Source organism: Simochromis diagramma, unplaced genomic scaffold (assembly GCF_900408965.1).
Source record: "Simochromis diagramma unplaced genomic scaffold, fSimDia1.1 OVJJ01000304.1, whole genome shotgun sequence".
In the NCBI taxonomy this organism is placed as follows: domain Eukaryota; kingdom Metazoa; phylum Chordata; class Actinopteri; order Cichliformes; family Cichlidae; genus Simochromis; species Simochromis diagramma.
The window spans coordinates 8226948-8243398 of record NW_024387030.1 but is presented as its reverse complement, the minus strand read 5'-3'; the positions used below and the strand labels follow the sequence as shown (position 1 = coordinate 8243398).

Genomic DNA, 16451 nt, shown 5'->3' with positions numbered 1-16451 from the left:
CTAACACATACACAGAAAACTCAGCCATATCTCTATTAGGACAGGCCTAAACATCCCATTAGTCCGCATAAGTATAGCTAAAACCCGTCTCACACATGCACACACACATTGCCCACAGGGCCTGTTCATCTGTCAGGAAGGTGACATCTTCAGATGAATTATGGGAGATGGTTGCCATCTTCTCTGGGGTCACATTCGAAATGGCGAGCTCGGGCTGTGGGCTCCCTCTCCTCACACTATCGCACGTCAGCCATTTTAGAGGTTGAAAGCCTCGACGGGGGACCAAAACGACCTCAATTAAACCTCCATTAATATTAATACATTTTGTCGTTTCACGTGAGTTGCTGCTAATTAAATGTGTCCCTGACTGTATAATGAGGGTCAGCTGGGGTCACTAACATGAAGCTAATTCACCACATAACAGCGACCAAAAACTCTTTGCTGATCTGAGCTCGCTTCCTATAAATACACCCGGAGACGAGGACCGTTTTGTTTACACTCGTACGTAAACATCTGCGCAGGTTCTCAGTCATTCAGGTCACGGTAGTCTCGAGAGCTTGAAAAGAAGGAAGGCAAGTGGACTTCATCACCGCAGCTTAACTAAACAATGTAGCGTATGCTGTGCAGGGCAGTGAGGAGTGCTTGGATCTCTACGCAGGAGAAACTTCACAAATGCTTCAACCCCCACTCACAAATTTACCTCAGGTGACGTGAGTAAGTCAGCCAAGGTCTTACAGTAGTTTCACCCTTAACCCCCAGTGATGGCAATGATCCACACCCTCACATGATCAATAACGGGTCAACGATCACCTCTGAAGGGGACAGCCCCAACTAGGCTTTAGCTGGGATTCTCCAGCTTTTAGCTTTAGAACTGAAGAAGCCTCTTGAACGAGAGGTGAAACGTCTCCACAACTTAAAGGTACAATATGTAGAATCTCACCACTAGATGTCAGTAGATTGCAGGCTGGGTAAATTGAAAGTGGATAATCCTGGCTTGGTGGCTACAGTATGACAACTCTGGTCATTCATCTGCAGTGAGTGTAGGCTGTCAGTTCGCTGTTCGCCTCAGCTGTTAATATATAGTCACGTTTATTTACTCTTGCACAGAAACTCTTACATGGCGCTTTCACAAACCGATGCCTGCACCTCTATATTTTTAATTGATTAATTCAAAGTTCATAAGAATGCATTAATTTGTTGGGAAGCCTTAATTACACCCTGATAAATGTATATGTTTGCGTAAAATATTTGCTTAGTCCATTAAAAATGTTCAAAAAACAACATCCAGGTGCCTTCTTTTGAGAACGCACACGCTTAATGGGCGCATCACTTTTTTCCTGCACTGTAGCATTTTTTTTATGATTGTGTTCTCTGAAGGATCCATGTCACTTAATGTGAATATGTTATCCCTTTTAAACAGCCTTTTAGATCTCATGGGCTGGCCCAGCCCCTGCGGGTTTGTGTCCTGTTACATTTCCCCAACATCAACATTTATCAGGCTTTTATGTTGAGGTTAATAAGTTTGCAGCAGATCAGCTCTTTATGAGCTCCTGTCCCACAGCTCCAAAGCTCCACACACACATGCGTGCAAACAAACATAATGAACACACATTTTTCAAGCCTAATAGGATTGTGAGATCCTTCAGATCGGACTCCCACAGTGTAAGTCAGCAGAGCACTGCCTGGGAGGTTAGATTCTTCTGTTCAATCCTGCAGTATCACGAGAGGTGATTTGGTGTTGACCTGGGAGATTAGCCAGACGTGGAGTGGAAGGTCAGATAACAGCCCCAGATGGTCCATCTAATCATATTTATTTTATTGCTAAAGGGAAAAATGTGTACTCCCACTCTGGACTGCTGTCTCTCCCTCACCGCCCTCCGCATTCACAATCTGACAAAACAGGGTACTGAAACTCTGCAAATTGTTTGTGTAGAGAGATTTATCCACATTGTATATCTGACGATGAGGGTCTAAGCCATGCCACTGCTGGAAATGACTCAAGCCCGGACACAAAGACCAAACTCCATCGTGACTAGCTGCCGGCGCCAACAGGGCAGTCCTCCAGAACTACAATAGCCTGGCTCGATGCACGTAAGGGAGCAACTCGGTATGAACTTATCTGCAGAATTCCACGCTGAAAATAAGCAGTAATAACGCCAGAGTTTCTTTGTTTGCACGGCGCACGTATGGGACCAGCACTGAGGAGCTGTAGCCAGTTTGACCTGCTAATAATGGACTGCAGCCAGAGTCCGTACAATCAACTCTGAGCTGGATTCCCACTGCAAAAGCGAGCGAGCGCTTTCTCTCCCAAACACTCACATGCACACGTTCAGCCGCACAAAAGCTGTCCACCCCTCTGCAACGGTCGAGCCATTATTGTTTGTTCAGTCCAGCTGCACTTGGAATGACAGCGACCCAGAGCTAGGGGGAGGATTAAAGACTGCGTTCAGTCTAATACACCATTTGCCAGCTGCCAGAGAGGCTTCGCAGCTCTTCCTTTTCTATCCCGCTCTTCTGTTCGTATGTCAGGCAGAAAAAAAAAAAAAAAAAAACCAAAAAAACCCCCCAGCATCTCTTTCCTCATGTCCTACATAAAGACTCTCTCTGATTCCTCATCTGCTCGACACTCTTGCTCTTGTCCGTGCCAGCTTTGATCTCCCTCCAGCCAATTGGCCCTGCTCGTCACTGTCCTGGCAAATTATTTTCTACGCCTGCCTCGATAGGTCAGAGTTGAAGCTCACTGGTGTGTTGATGAGGCAGGGTGGAGGCCTCTCTCCTCTGGAAGCTCAGCCAAGGACACGGAATTATATTTATACAGGCTGTCCTCTTCCTCGCAAACACCCACCTGCCACAGCAGAGGAAGAAGCATATTTGTGTGCATATAAGTGCATCAGGCAGGCTCAGAGTGTCTGCACATTGAATTAGGCTGTAGATCACTGGCGACAGGACTGAGGACCATCATTAGGTGGGGGAACGGGCATCTTTATGGGGTCACAGTTTTGCAGTTAGTGTAGGCGAAAGGTAAAAAAAAGAAAAAAGAAAGAAATCCTTTAGTTACAAATTGGCCTGTGAATGGGAGTGTGGAAACCTGCAGGTCTCGGCTCCCACTCAAGCTGTCAAAAAATCACTGAGTGTAATTGAACATGTGGCTCGTTTTCAAGTTCAGTACCTTGGATGTAATTTCCAGCTATAAAAAAAAGAAAAAAAAAAACGGGAGATATTTTTCATGCTTGATAATAAAGTGACAGAATGGGAAACATCAGAAATGACACGCAGTGACAACCACAACACAGCCCGGTCTGTAAAAATGAAATATTTTAATTGGTGGCTTGATGATTCATTTTTGCAATCATAAGAAACAATCCCAGAAATATGCATACAGAAGGAGCCAGAGACAGACTGCACACCAACTCAAAAACAAAAACAAACAACACACATCTCTATCACACTCTTTAAAAAAATAAAAAGCATGATGCTAGCGACACCCGGGTTGCTTCATTGTCACAAAGAAAAATGCTGTTAAGACATCAGATATACACAGAGATCAGACACAAAAATCTGAGCATAGCTTCAGAGCATCGGTAACTGGAATCATTTCGGTGAAAGGTTTGAGATTTCCTCTCACACTCTGTTCAGGTACGGGGAGTGTTTTTGAGGACTACTACACTTGAAACTGGGACGCTGAAAATGAAACGCTTTTGAGATACAGAATTGGTGTCTTATTTGTTCCGAAACCACTAATGCGGAGCCAGATATTATTGGTTTCGAGCCAAAACATGGACTAATGTGAGTGTGACTCTGAAAAAGAAGTTGTGGGCAAAACGCCCGGAGCTTAGGGGGGAAAAAAAATAAATAAAAATCTCCGGTTTGAAGAATACAATGACTGAGACGGAAAAATATGAAAAAGGGAGCTCTCTCGTTCTATAACCATTTTTCCTCTCCCTAATGCATTACTTTAAAAGAAGTATATTGACTCTGGATGTGTCCCAGTACATTTTCATCATCCCCCCTCGCCCTTGTTCTTTTCTCCTTCATAAATCATCCCTGATTTAAACAGAGCTGATCAAATAAAGAGATCTGCAGGAGGACGGGAGGATCCGGCCTGTTAAATTTCAGCTAAATTGTTCCCTTTGTTTACAAAAAAAATAAAAATAAAATAACGTTAACAACCAGATGAATCATCTTATGTATTTGGATACCAGGAAAGCAGGTTGTTTGCCTGCATCCTTTGACTGAGGACACAAACAGCGGACTACATTCAGTTTAGATTCTTCCCGTCCCACTTTTACATTCTCTTCGTTTTCCCGCTTTATTGCTGACAGTGTTTTCTTGCAGGCAGGGTCGATGAGGGATTTTTTCCAACTCCAATCCACTTTTAAACCCAAATTCTTTCAAAATGCTTCCTTCCATGCATGTGAAACAAATACATTTATTGTTTCCAGCCTGTAACTCAAGCCTAAAGAGAAATCCCACTGTAGCACAAAGTCTTGATTAAGTGATAATGAACAGATGTAGCTTTGCACCATATTTTTCAGTGAGCTGGGCGCTATTAATTTGATGACCTTAAAGTATTGATTATATTCCTGAGACGTGTTCAGCTAACCAGATAAGTTCCCAGCAGTTATAGAAAGGAAACAATCATTGGCAGAATACAGAAAATTGCAGATATCTCTCAGCTGCTATGGACTTAGAGTCGATTAGCTACAGATGACTGGAAACTGCTGCCATTAGAGCCCCATCTGTGACCACGTCAGAGGTCCTGCGCAACCTTGGGCTTTGAACTCAAAATCTAATTTTCTTTTTACCTGTGATCTGGATAGAAGTTGTGTCTCCAGTTCTCTTTGTGGTAACTCAAGCAGCTACTTACTGTAGAAAACAATAAAATGATGACCCTGGGCTAAAGACGCATTTAAATCCGATCTTTCCACAGGCTTCCTGCTCGACCTGTGCCAGTAGCTGGCACGCTACGTGGAAATAGTTTTTCAGTCTTCCCCATGCAAATATTTAACTTTCCGGTTAAAAAGCTGACCCCTGTGGGAACGTGGAAAAGCCGTTGAAGATACGGCCAGCTGCTGGATAGCACGTTTGGATTCCCTCCTGCAGTTTGCATACATAACGCTACATGATCAAATCACTGAATAACATACAGGGGAACTAAGGTCACAAAAGGAGAAAAATCCCACTAAGCTTACTTATGACTGATTGACAAAAATGCACATTAGGATTTTAAGTGGTCGCACTGATAGTCTTTATACGTAGCCTCATCATGGGTAACAGACAAAAAAAAACAAGGGTTAAGGACAGGTCGCGGGGGAGGAGGAGAGGGGAGTATTATTGGCTTGCATCACTGTGAGGGTCGCACTGCTCTGACATGCTGCCCTCCACAAAAACAAAAAAAAAGGCATTATAATTGGTCATGAAGCCACTCACTCGCAAAACTCATCGCACATCCTCTGTCAGTCAGTCAGGCACACTATTTACAAAGGCATACACATACGCCAATCAAAGGCATACTGTACATACTATTTACACAAACACACGCACTCTTGCAGAATTGCACTCATCCACACAGACTCACGAGTAGTCAGAGAAATTACTGTAGTGTAATGCAGACATAGTATCAGCAATAATTATGGTGACTATGATTCCCAGTACATAGAGGCACTGCTACCTCGCCCTGTCCGTTCTTCAGGGTAAAAAGACAGCTCCCACTAACGAACCGCGGGTCACCGGCGCTGTGGGCGCCCTTTCAGCAGGTAGGGCGGAAGCTTCTTTGAGACTGCGACTTTTACAACGCAGTCAGAAGGTAAAAGAAAGAAATGGGAATAAACGGTGAAACTGAAAATGCCACCCACTGCATTAAGAGCTCACATTGCCATGGTGACCAGAAGTTCCATGGCTCCCATCTCAAGCATTTGTCTGAGTTAAGGCTTCCAAAGCGCTTGCCGCTCACACAGTTCCTGGCAACAACCTGCAGCACACTCGCTCCTCTCCCCTCCCTTTGATTTCCTCGCACCTATGTGAGATTCGGCGCTGTAATTGGCTGTCATTCTCTGCAGGATGGAGACCAAAAAAAAGAGAAATAATGAACTTATCAAGCGACAAGGGCTGTGGAAACCTTGACTAGAAAAACAAAAAACAAAAACAAAAATTCCCACCCCTAAGAAGCAAGGCTTCAGTAATGGCTATGGTCCATAGTACATCAATCTAATCCATTTGCTTTGACTTATAAAACAAATAAAAATAAAGACATAAAGGAATTACTTTTCTTTAGGCAGCAATGTTGGTCTCAGTGTTATTACAATTGTGCTTTTTTAAAAAAAAGCATCAACATAGAAGGAAAAATACAAATAAATTCATCCTAAAATGAGAATGTCACTATTTCATGGCCAAAGCATGTTCATGGGTGAGATGACAGATTTTTTTTACATTTTTTTTTTTTTTTATTTGTAAAGCGGAAAGCTTTTATTACACAACTTTTCTTTCCATCTTTCTGGGGCAGTCTCTGATGCACCTTTTTCTTTGTTCGGCCCAGCAATCAGTGCATTTTCATTGCTCTCCCAGTTCCTTTGAAATTGGAGAATCCAGGAAGTAGACTGGTCCTTTATTTTCTCCTTTCTCCCCCTTTCTTTCTTTCTTTCTTTTTTTTTTTTGCAAGGATTAGCGGGAATTCACAGACTTAAATTCATTTTCTCATGCTCCATATCAGGCCATAGAGACGGAGAGGAATACAGAAGGAGGAGCGGAGGCGGGAGAGCTGGTTGGGTTACTCAGCTGTCAGCGACTTTTAAAAATATCTCTCCTCTGCTCAGTCAGTAATGATGATGGGAGAGACAAAGAAATGCACAGGGGAGGAAAGGTCAAGCAGGCGCTAATAACAACTGGGCAAACCTCAATAATGTGAGCTGATGCAATCGACCAAGCTCAGGTTTCCATAGCAACCCACTCGGATTCTGATTCCCGCAGCCCAACTCTGGTAAAGTCTGTTTTCTTTTTTTTTTGTATTTTTTTTTTTTTCCAGTCAGTCGGGTCTTTGAAGCAGGCGCCACTTTCTGTGAGTGTAAGTGTGTGTGTGAGTGTAAGTGTGTGTGTATGTGTTTGCATTTCACATTACATATGCATGTCTGTTGTTTGTTCTCATTCTTCTGCTACCAGCGGTTGATGATCTGGTTCATGTAGTCCTCAGTGGGGAGCCTGCTTCCCGCCTCCTCCGTTCTACCTCCCTCCTCGCCCTCCTCCCGTTCTCCGTCCCCGTCCTCCAGTGTCGACACCAAGCTCTGCTGGCTGCGGGAGGGCCACAGGCTGATGCCCAGGCCCTGGTGGCTCTGTTGCATGTGGTTCTTGATGCGCTGCTGCCGCCTCTCCTGCTGTCTGGTATACTGGTAGCGCTGCTGGAACAGGTCCCTGGCGTAGTCGTACAGCTCCATGTCCAGCTCGTTGAGCTCCTCTATACGCTGGACCTATTAAGAAGAGAGCAGGAGAAATTTAGCTGGGTGGATGAGATGGAGAGGGGGGGGGGGAGTGAACAGGGAAGGCTTTTATTAGCTTTTCTAGAAGTTTCAATAGCTCCAGGATTCTTCTTAGATTGCACTGATTTCTAATCGGTATTGTCTCCATAAGATTTTTAAAGTTGACCTCTCACTCTAGTTTGAGGAACCAGAAAGGGTCAGTCATGGCGGACCTTTTTGGAGCACAGTGACCTGACTGCGTCATGCTCTACCTTGTGCTCTGCGTCAAGGACGGCCCGGCCGCTTGCTGACAATGCAAAAAACACAAAGTGTTCCCTTATCTGGAGTGTTGATGTAGGCGGGAGTAAAAAGAAAACTCTCTGTGGAGAGATGAAGGTCAGAACACAGTGATCATACTTGACACGCGGCTCATCTCCCTTTTTTGGTCAACTAAACTCACAGGGGAAGTGAGATGGATCACAAGTAAGGCCGATATGCTTGGAAATGCATGGAGCTGAATGTATTATCACTTTAGCCATGGTATTGGATTGCTTTGGGATTGATGTCGAAGCCTTAATTTCTTCATCAACTTGTGTCCACTCCTAACCCAAACACTGACTCTGGGGACACAGGGATATTTCTGTGATTAATGACCCATCAATACTGCTCAATATTACTAACTCAGGCCCAGAAAGTTCCCAAAACACTCAAGGCACAACCCCAGAAACTAAATATAGTCTCAGTTTTCTCCATGCGATGCTGGGAAAGTTTCAAAGTTGGAATTTCGAAAATATCCCATGGTGACATTTGATCACATGCTTTATAGCGTGTCTGCAGAGAGAGGGAACTGAAAGAGAATGCATCACTAGCGTGGAGACAACAGAAACATGTTGTTTGGTTGTGCCATGCAGCTGGCTTTGTAATCTGCTGTGTGCAGATTGAACATGGAGGTGGGGGGTGTGTGTTTAATTAAGAGAATCCCTTTGAAATCTGTGATGGAGTGCTGGATATCATTTGCGAGCCATGTGTGGGATAACAGGGGGAAGCGATGTGATGCGTCGATGTTAGAAAATCTGAGGCGTTTGATCAGCGGCGTGGGGGGGACACCAGCAAAAAGAAAGCCAGGGAGAAGGCGCACGGCTATCTGAGAACAGGCGTCGAATTATTTAGAAACCAGTTTCAAACAAAAATGACTCACTGAGATCTTGAAGGGATGAGGGTTGGAGTGGGCTTTCAGCAGCTTTAGAGGAGAGTCTAAAGTAAACAGTCTCCGCCAAACCTGCTGATATAATTATTTGAATTCCTTTAAAAAAAACTTATTTAAATAATTCAGTTTAGCAGAGCGGCTTCGCAAAGATTTAAACCAATTTTATAACCTACTTTTTAAACAAAATGCGACACAAAACGCCACATCTGTCGGACTCCAACCTGTCACAATATGACATTTCGTCCTTTCCGTGATAATAACCAGTGGATCCACCTTTCCACAGCATCTGTCAGAAGCATATTTTATATTCTCTGCTCCAACTGGTTTTGATGTATAAATCACCAGACTGCTGTATACTGGAGGATTTCTCTTTTCTTTCTTTCTTTTTTTTAAGATGAGAACTGAGCTTAAAAACTCCCACACAAGTGTGAAGAACATGTTTAAAGCTGCTGTTTTCTCAACAGCAACAGTCATTCCAACTCATTTCACAGCAATATCAGACTGCAGACTTTTCTCTCCGTCTCTCTTTTTGACATTTCCCCCCCTTTCTTCATTTTTCGTTTCAGCTTATTGTACTTCTTCCTTTTTCTTCCAGTTTCTATTAAAAAAAGAATCTGCCAAGTAATACAAATTTGAATGCGATTATAGTATAAGCTGCTTTAAAATAATTGCCAGAAAATTCTTATTTTTGAACAAATAAGAAAGAAAGAAATGTATAAAATATGTGTATACATTTTTAATTTTTATTTAACTTTTGTTTCAGTTAATTTTTGCTACATCTACTACTTTTGTTACTCTTGCGCAATTTATTTAGGTTTTTCGGGGGAAAAGAGAACTCCTATATCAAAGATGATACATCTGGCATTATAGAGTTAAATACAATGTTGCACTTACCGTAGTGTTGTCCAGGTCCACCCCTGCAGCCCGCGTGCTGTTGTACTGCATGAAAGGCCTGATGAAGCGCAACCTGAAGGTTCGTTCAAAGAGGAACTGGGTTTTCCTCTGGTACTCCGTCAAGCCAAAGAAGGCCATGTCTCGTAAGTTCTTCTTGGCAGACTCCAGGAGAAGCTGGGCCCTCTTCTTCTCTGGAACTGTGGACATGTTGTAGCAGCCTACGAGACTCAGGTCCGCCAACATACGAACCTAAAGACGGGAGAAAAGGACGTGAAGGCGCCTGTGCGAGCCCATGGAGTGTCTGTCACTCACTGCATGTGCAACAGAATTTATGTAGGTGGTACTAATATTACTTGGATTTTCACTATTCATCGTCCAGCCTTGATCCTGAAATCTTTGATTTTGCCGGCACATCATATGTTATCTTTAAAATGCTGGTATCAGTAACAAATTTCCCTCTGAAATTCCAGTAGCAGGAGCAGATTAGAGCCAAGAAAATTTTGCTCCAAAGTGAGAGATCACTTCATTACCAAGGGTATACGGGGGGGCTGTTAAAGTACAGTAAACAAACAGACTGGACATAAATTTGGATTCACTGCATGCACCATAGCCCGCTGGTCTATCAGGATTCCTCAAGTATGCATGTGTGTGTGTGTTTGTGCGCGCATGTCGCATTTATAAGTCATAGGACCCTGAGTAATAACACCCCGAGGCTCAGATGAGATAAGCTGGCCAACACGTTGAGGTGGGAGACTGAGATAGCATGAGAAAAGGAGGTGCGAATTTGAGGTGTTTATGACCAGAAGGCAAACTCCTGACCGTGTACTAGTAAATGTGTGTGTGTGTGTGTGTGTGTGTGTGTGTGTGTGTGTGTGTGTGTGTGTGTGTGTGTGTGTGTGTGTGTGAGAGAGAGAGAGAGAGGGAGAAAGATCTAGTGTATTTTCACTCATGCGGATTTCATCTTACAAGTGTACCAGGCACTTTTTATATGTAAGAAATGAAATAAAGTAGTAGGAGAACTTGTTTAACTTTAATTCAAGCCAAAGTGCATCTTTGCTGGTGTTTTCAACATCTGTACAGTAATTCTCACGGTGATAAAGCAACCTGATAGGAGAGAAGTCAGGCCTGGTGATGTGATGCAAGTTTGATGGACCATTTTTGACCATTTGTGCGAAAACTGTTAAAAAAAATCTGTATCTGTAATAATATGAATGTCCAATTTCTTTTCAAATATCAGTATTGGCCTTAAAAATCCTATATCGGTCAAGGCCTACTTACAGTGCACAGGTTTAACTTATTTTATTGCTTATTTTTAAAAAGTGACAGCACACAGTTAAAAGTATTTGCACAGCGTCTAATTTGCATCTGTTATCCCTGGACAGGTGGATAAAAACAACCACACTTCAACTGAAACGGCACACAAGACTCTGCACAAAAGTCCATCAGTATTAAATTATGAACCAAATCAATGGATACAAAGGAATAACTCCTGGTGACACTTTTGTGCTGACTTTAGACAACGTTTGAGGCTGGTTTTATACATTACAAAGCTTCGTGATTCCATTATGTTTATGGTATGGATTTTTGCTTCCTCGCTACTTTTAATAAGAAAGCAAACTGAGCTTTTTTTAAACTGTGGTACCCGATCACCAGTCGCTACCACTGCCAGGACAGGCCACACATCTTCTTAGAGGAGACAAAGCAAGACTACAGACAGTTTTAAACATCAGGAATAAATGATAGTAAAATAACAATCTAGCTCTATGAGAATTTGCCAGTACACCTTCTTGTGTGTTATGAGGTAAAATAAAAGGGGGAAAAACATGGTGTACAGAAACCTTTTCCAGTGATTTGAGACATTTGGTGTCTGATGTTCTTAAAGTTATTGAGATTAAAATAAACATTGATGCTTATGACCTCCCCCCCCCCTCTGTACCTGTCTGTTATTGGCCAGGTTGTAGGGACAGTCCATGAACTGTTGCAGGGTGCACCCCGACCAGTCGGACCCCTCGTAGCAGGAGGGCAGCTCCTCGGGCGTTGGGGTTCGTCCATCGCACATGTGCAGGGAGGTTTTCCACGTGGCGCCCCGCTGCACGTGCCTCCACTCGCTGAGGTAGCGAGACACGGGGTCCCTCAGCAGAGTGATGTAGTAGAACTTTCTATTTGGGGACAAGGATGGAGCAAAAGGGAGGAGAGAAAAAAAAAAGCAGAGGTTACCTCAGTTGTACAGAACATTTCAAATGGTGTATGCACAGTTAAAGTCAAAAGGTAAAAACCCTTAATGTTAGACATTTAAGAGAATCAGCCTCGTGTGATGTTGTTTTAAGTGAATTTTATTCGCCTCTTTACGCGCATCAAGTATGCCAACAAGAACGCTAAATCAACACGCAGTTCTTTAGCCGACCATATGGTGGCACTGTGTGCAATGGTTTCCCGAAGCAGTTCATTGTGCATGCTCCTAACTCAGGGCTTCACACTGAGCTTGTCATATTTAGTACCACATTATTTGCATTTACTAGAAGCAGCTCCGTGTTGCACAAAAGATATCTGGGTGGAAGACTGGAAGCCAAACTGCAAATGAGCACGGGAGGAGGAGGAAGTGAGCGAGAGAGTTGATTTGTAAGGCAGAGGGATCGGGTCAGTGTTGGGGCCATGCTGTGCAGGAAAGGAAACTGCTGGCACAAGCACATCTCATATGTGCAGCACACATCTCCACGCTGCAAACATCCTTCTGTCTCGGGCTCCGACGCACGCACGCGCGCGGCAAACATCCTTTCCCCTTCCTTCGCGCTTGCACCAAGTCTCTCTGAGAGATGACTCATCCCGCATCTTGGATTTGGATGGAACCATTTCTGTGGTGTTTGTCTGTGCGTGTTTGTGTGTGATGTAATGGTGCATAGCACAGTTCAACATCTCTCTAGAGGGGACACTCCCACCAGAGTGGAGACCTTTCTAGGCCTTCACACTCCAGCTAATTACTGCAGTCTAATCAATCAACACATCCTCATTAACCAAAACGCACACATATAACCCACGTGTGTATGCTTATGTGTGACTATGTGCCTGCAGCGTGGCTCAGAGTGGCGGTATGGATTTGTCTGGGCAGCAGACGCACGTCATCTGTCAAAAACACACACACGCAGAGGCACACACGCTGCCCTTTTCCCCTGGGCCTGCATCACATCAGAGGAATGTTTGCAGAGGGAATTTTGTGTGCTGACAGAACTCTACGAAATCGCCTGGTTCACACACAAGCCGCCTCTCATATACACACAGAGTCTCTGCTTTCATCGCTAAATCTTGGGCTTCACACTACAAAGCTCGCCTGGCGAGAGAAGCGGGACTGCTGGGTGGACACAAAGCCCCAAGTGTCACACAAACAGTAGCAGTGTCTGGCTATTAAAAAGTGGCAACATCCCTGAAAATCCAGCAGCACTAGCAGCTGCAGCAGGAGGAGGGAGATCCTGGACAACAAAACAAATAAACCCAAAATCTAGCCACAGCTGAGAGATAGAGCATCATTATAAAGACAAAAAAAACTAAATCCAGCAGTTATGAGGCGATCCCGGACAGCTAAAGAAAAAAAATCATCTGGGAGACCCTGCACGACAAAACAGCCACACCCCGATTGTAGCTGCAGCACAGAGACATCTCTGCAAATGAAACAAATCAAGTAGCGGCAAGGGGGGGGGATCATGAACAATGAAACGACTAAACCCTCAATCCAGTGGCAGCTGGGAGATCCCAGGCAACGAACCAAACAGACCTTCAATCTCGAAGACAGCGGGGAGGTGGAAATCACAGCCACAGAAACAAGAATCTAAACTCTAAATCCCATCACCCTAAACCTAAAATCTCCCCCACCCCACCCCATCGCACCCATCTAATCAAAAACAGAGGAGAGGCACAGTCAAACTGGAGCCTGCAGGACACCTGAGTACATTATAGAGATTCCTGCGATGACATTATCAAGATTCCTAACACTCCCCAGAGTGAACTGTGTGTGTGTGTGTGTGTGTGTGTGTGTGTGTGTGTGTGTGTGTGTGTGTGTGTGTGTGTGTGTGTGTGTGTGTGTGTGTGTGTGTGTTTCTCAGTAAGAATATGCCTATTAAATCAGTGATGACATTTTCCCCCTCTTGGCTTCCATTCCACTGAAAAAACACGGTACTGTTTGGCCCTCGATACAGGAGACGGGAAGGGAGAACGAGGGAAAGGGTGAAAAACGGAGCGGGAGGGAAAAAGAAAAAAGGGGAAGCTAGAGCGAGGGAGAGAGTTAGGAGGGGGCGGAAGAGAATTTCAATTAGTTTTCTAATACTGTGAAAGCAGTGAGGGCCCCAAGCCCAAGTGATTTATCAAAGTTATGGCTCCCGCTATAATGAAGGCTCAGGCATATTACCAGGCAAAATAAATAAATAACACGCACACAAACACACACATGAGGCAACACGCATAGGAACCCACACACACACACACACGCAAAGCCAAATAAATGATCTTAAACGGCATGCCGGCCTGTCGTGTCTGCTGGGTCAGGCAGACTGCGAAACCAGTGCCGCGGAGACTTTCTCGCCTTAAAGCCTAATGATGTCTGGCCGTGTACTCGGATCCCAAGGTAATGATGGTTCAACCCACACACACACACACCTAGCCTCACGTATTTTTACTCACTCACCAGCAAGGCCACTCCCTTTTCCATGTTTTTTTCCCTTGGCTCTGAGGGAGCGGAACATTACAACAGGTATTCTGGTTTTTTCTCCCCCACCACAGGTGACATGGCTCGTAGCTGAAGCTTATGTGCACTTGTCAAATCAGCTTCAAAGGTAATATGAACTGCTCAATCTCTCACCGGCGAGATTAAAGATCGTCATACTCCGGCTGAGCACGGCTGTGGATTCGTAGTCATGACACTGCAGCTTGAAAGGTCCCCTCCTGCAGACTACATTTAAATGCATTGCATTGTTTTCCTTCCATAAGATTCGCCGGTTTGCCTTTGCGTTATCTGCAAAAGCAGTCAAAATTACATTTATGAAACACGTCGACTAATCGGCGAACACTTATAGATTTATCCCGTCAGACTGGTGGTGTGTGGAGCACTGATAAAAAAAAAAGACAAAAAAAGACGACTGCTTGATGGGGAGAGGTGTGAGGAAGCCACTGCGGGGCTTTGTCTAGTACCTCTTTTACTTCATCCCTTTTTACTTTGTCCTGATCAGTAAAACTGAATTCAAAATTGAGGCTATAAGATCATTATGAAGCTCACTAGCTGACTGGCTGACAAAAACAAAGATAGGACGAAGAACAAAGCAAGCCCATCATGCAATGATTCCAGTAGTTTTCCATTTCGAGAAATTTCCCCCTCCTTTCCTCCTTGTCTCTCGTGTGCATCTGTATTTTTCCACATTTTTATATTTTATTCACATTTCCAACTTTGCCAAAACTACAACGATGTCAGGAAACACTGAATGCTTGTGATTCCTTGCAGGTTTTGGTAGACAACTTGGAGGACAACTGAATAAACACAGAACGTGCTAGACTCATCCCTCTATAACAACGCAGTCCAGACTCTCTACAGTGCAAGTAAGTGTGACAACAAGTGAGGTTGCTGAGTGTTATCAAGAGGAAACACACAGAACTTGGGCCGGCTACGGTCCCTCAGAGCCCGGAAAAAAACATAACCCTGTTTCCTGAGGACCTCAAATCATCATTTCTACAACTTCTACCTCCTTTTTTTTAAAGCCTCTATTTCCTTCTGTTTAAATCTTCCCCTCCCTCTGGGTCGTCTACTTTAGCCCATCCAATCTAGGAAATTATTTTTTTCCTTTTGGAGTAACACCCTGAAAGTGGGACACCCAAATCTTTCTCTACCACTTTACTGTTAGTTAGTAAAATATTAGAAAGCAAGACTGCCATTAATTAGGGTGAGGAGGTCTGCAGGTTGTCCTCCAATTAAAATCTCTTTTTTAAGAAATACCAGAGGTTCGCTTCAGTACACAAGAGATGCAAACAGTTTTTTAATGCCTTAAGAACATGAAAGGGTTAAGACAACTTGTTTAAATATAAATCTGAGGGTGTTTACATGCGTAAATCATGCTCATCCGGCCCTATAAACACAGTGACGCCAACAGCACCCTATGATGTCGCAGCCATGATTTATTAATAGTCTGGAACCAGATCCACTCAAGAATGAACTTTTTCCACCTCTAAAAATGGAATTGGAAGCAAAACCACCGCAAGGAGAGTCCAAACTGACCATTACGCTTTAATGCCAACGCCACAGGCTGGTGAATTTCTCTTCAAAAATCAGACGAAAAGGTCGGAAATAGCAGGCGAAAAACGTGCACGAATATCCTCAGATTGCTGGTCAATTATGCAAAGATTTGAAATTCCAGCAGCACATCTTGTTTCTTAAAGATGATGAAGAAACGCTGAGGATAACTTGTGTAAAAATGAACCTCATTTGAGATAAAACAAGCAAATTAAAATGTACTTTATTTCACTTAATGTGTTCAAAGTAGGAAGGATTGATTGAAACTGGGATACTGTGATCAGACATTGGCCAGAGGTGATCAAATCCCATCACTTCTTTCTGTCAAAATCCACCATGTGGTCCAGTTAGAAGTTTACGGTCTTCTGCACGGTGGCAATAACGAAGACTAAAACGAAATGCATCAGGAACGCAGAGCACGTTTAAATATAAACCATATAATATAAATGCATAAGTATTGGTTTGCACATTCGGCTAACAAGCGAAAGCTCTCAAGTTTGATCCTGGGAGGAGACACAGAAAATGCATCAGAAAATGCATCCAACATAAAAACCTGTCAAACAGGAGCCTGGTTAAGAGATATATATATATATCTCTATATATCTATATACATATACATAAAATCACAGTTACAGCC

General features: G+C 43.7%; 1 protein-coding gene across 1 annotated transcript in view; it reads right to left on the bottom strand.

The window, feature by feature from the left end:
- Window positions 1-3298: 3298 nt before the first annotated feature.
- The window catches only part of hs6st1a (heparan sulfate 6-O-sulfotransferase 1a), a 59293-nt gene continuing 46140 nt past the window's right edge, over window positions 3299-16451 (bottom strand). The window contains exons 2-4 of the mRNA XM_040042661.1: window positions 11486-11708; window positions 9550-9798; window positions 3299-7460 (exon numbers count right to left, since the gene is read on the bottom strand). Of these exons, the coding sequence (XP_039898595.1) occupies window positions 7149-7460; window positions 9550-9798; window positions 11486-11708 (784 nt within the window). The 3' untranslated portion in view covers window positions 3299-7148. The remainder of the gene's footprint in view (window positions 7461-9549; window positions 9799-11485; window positions 11709-16451) is intronic.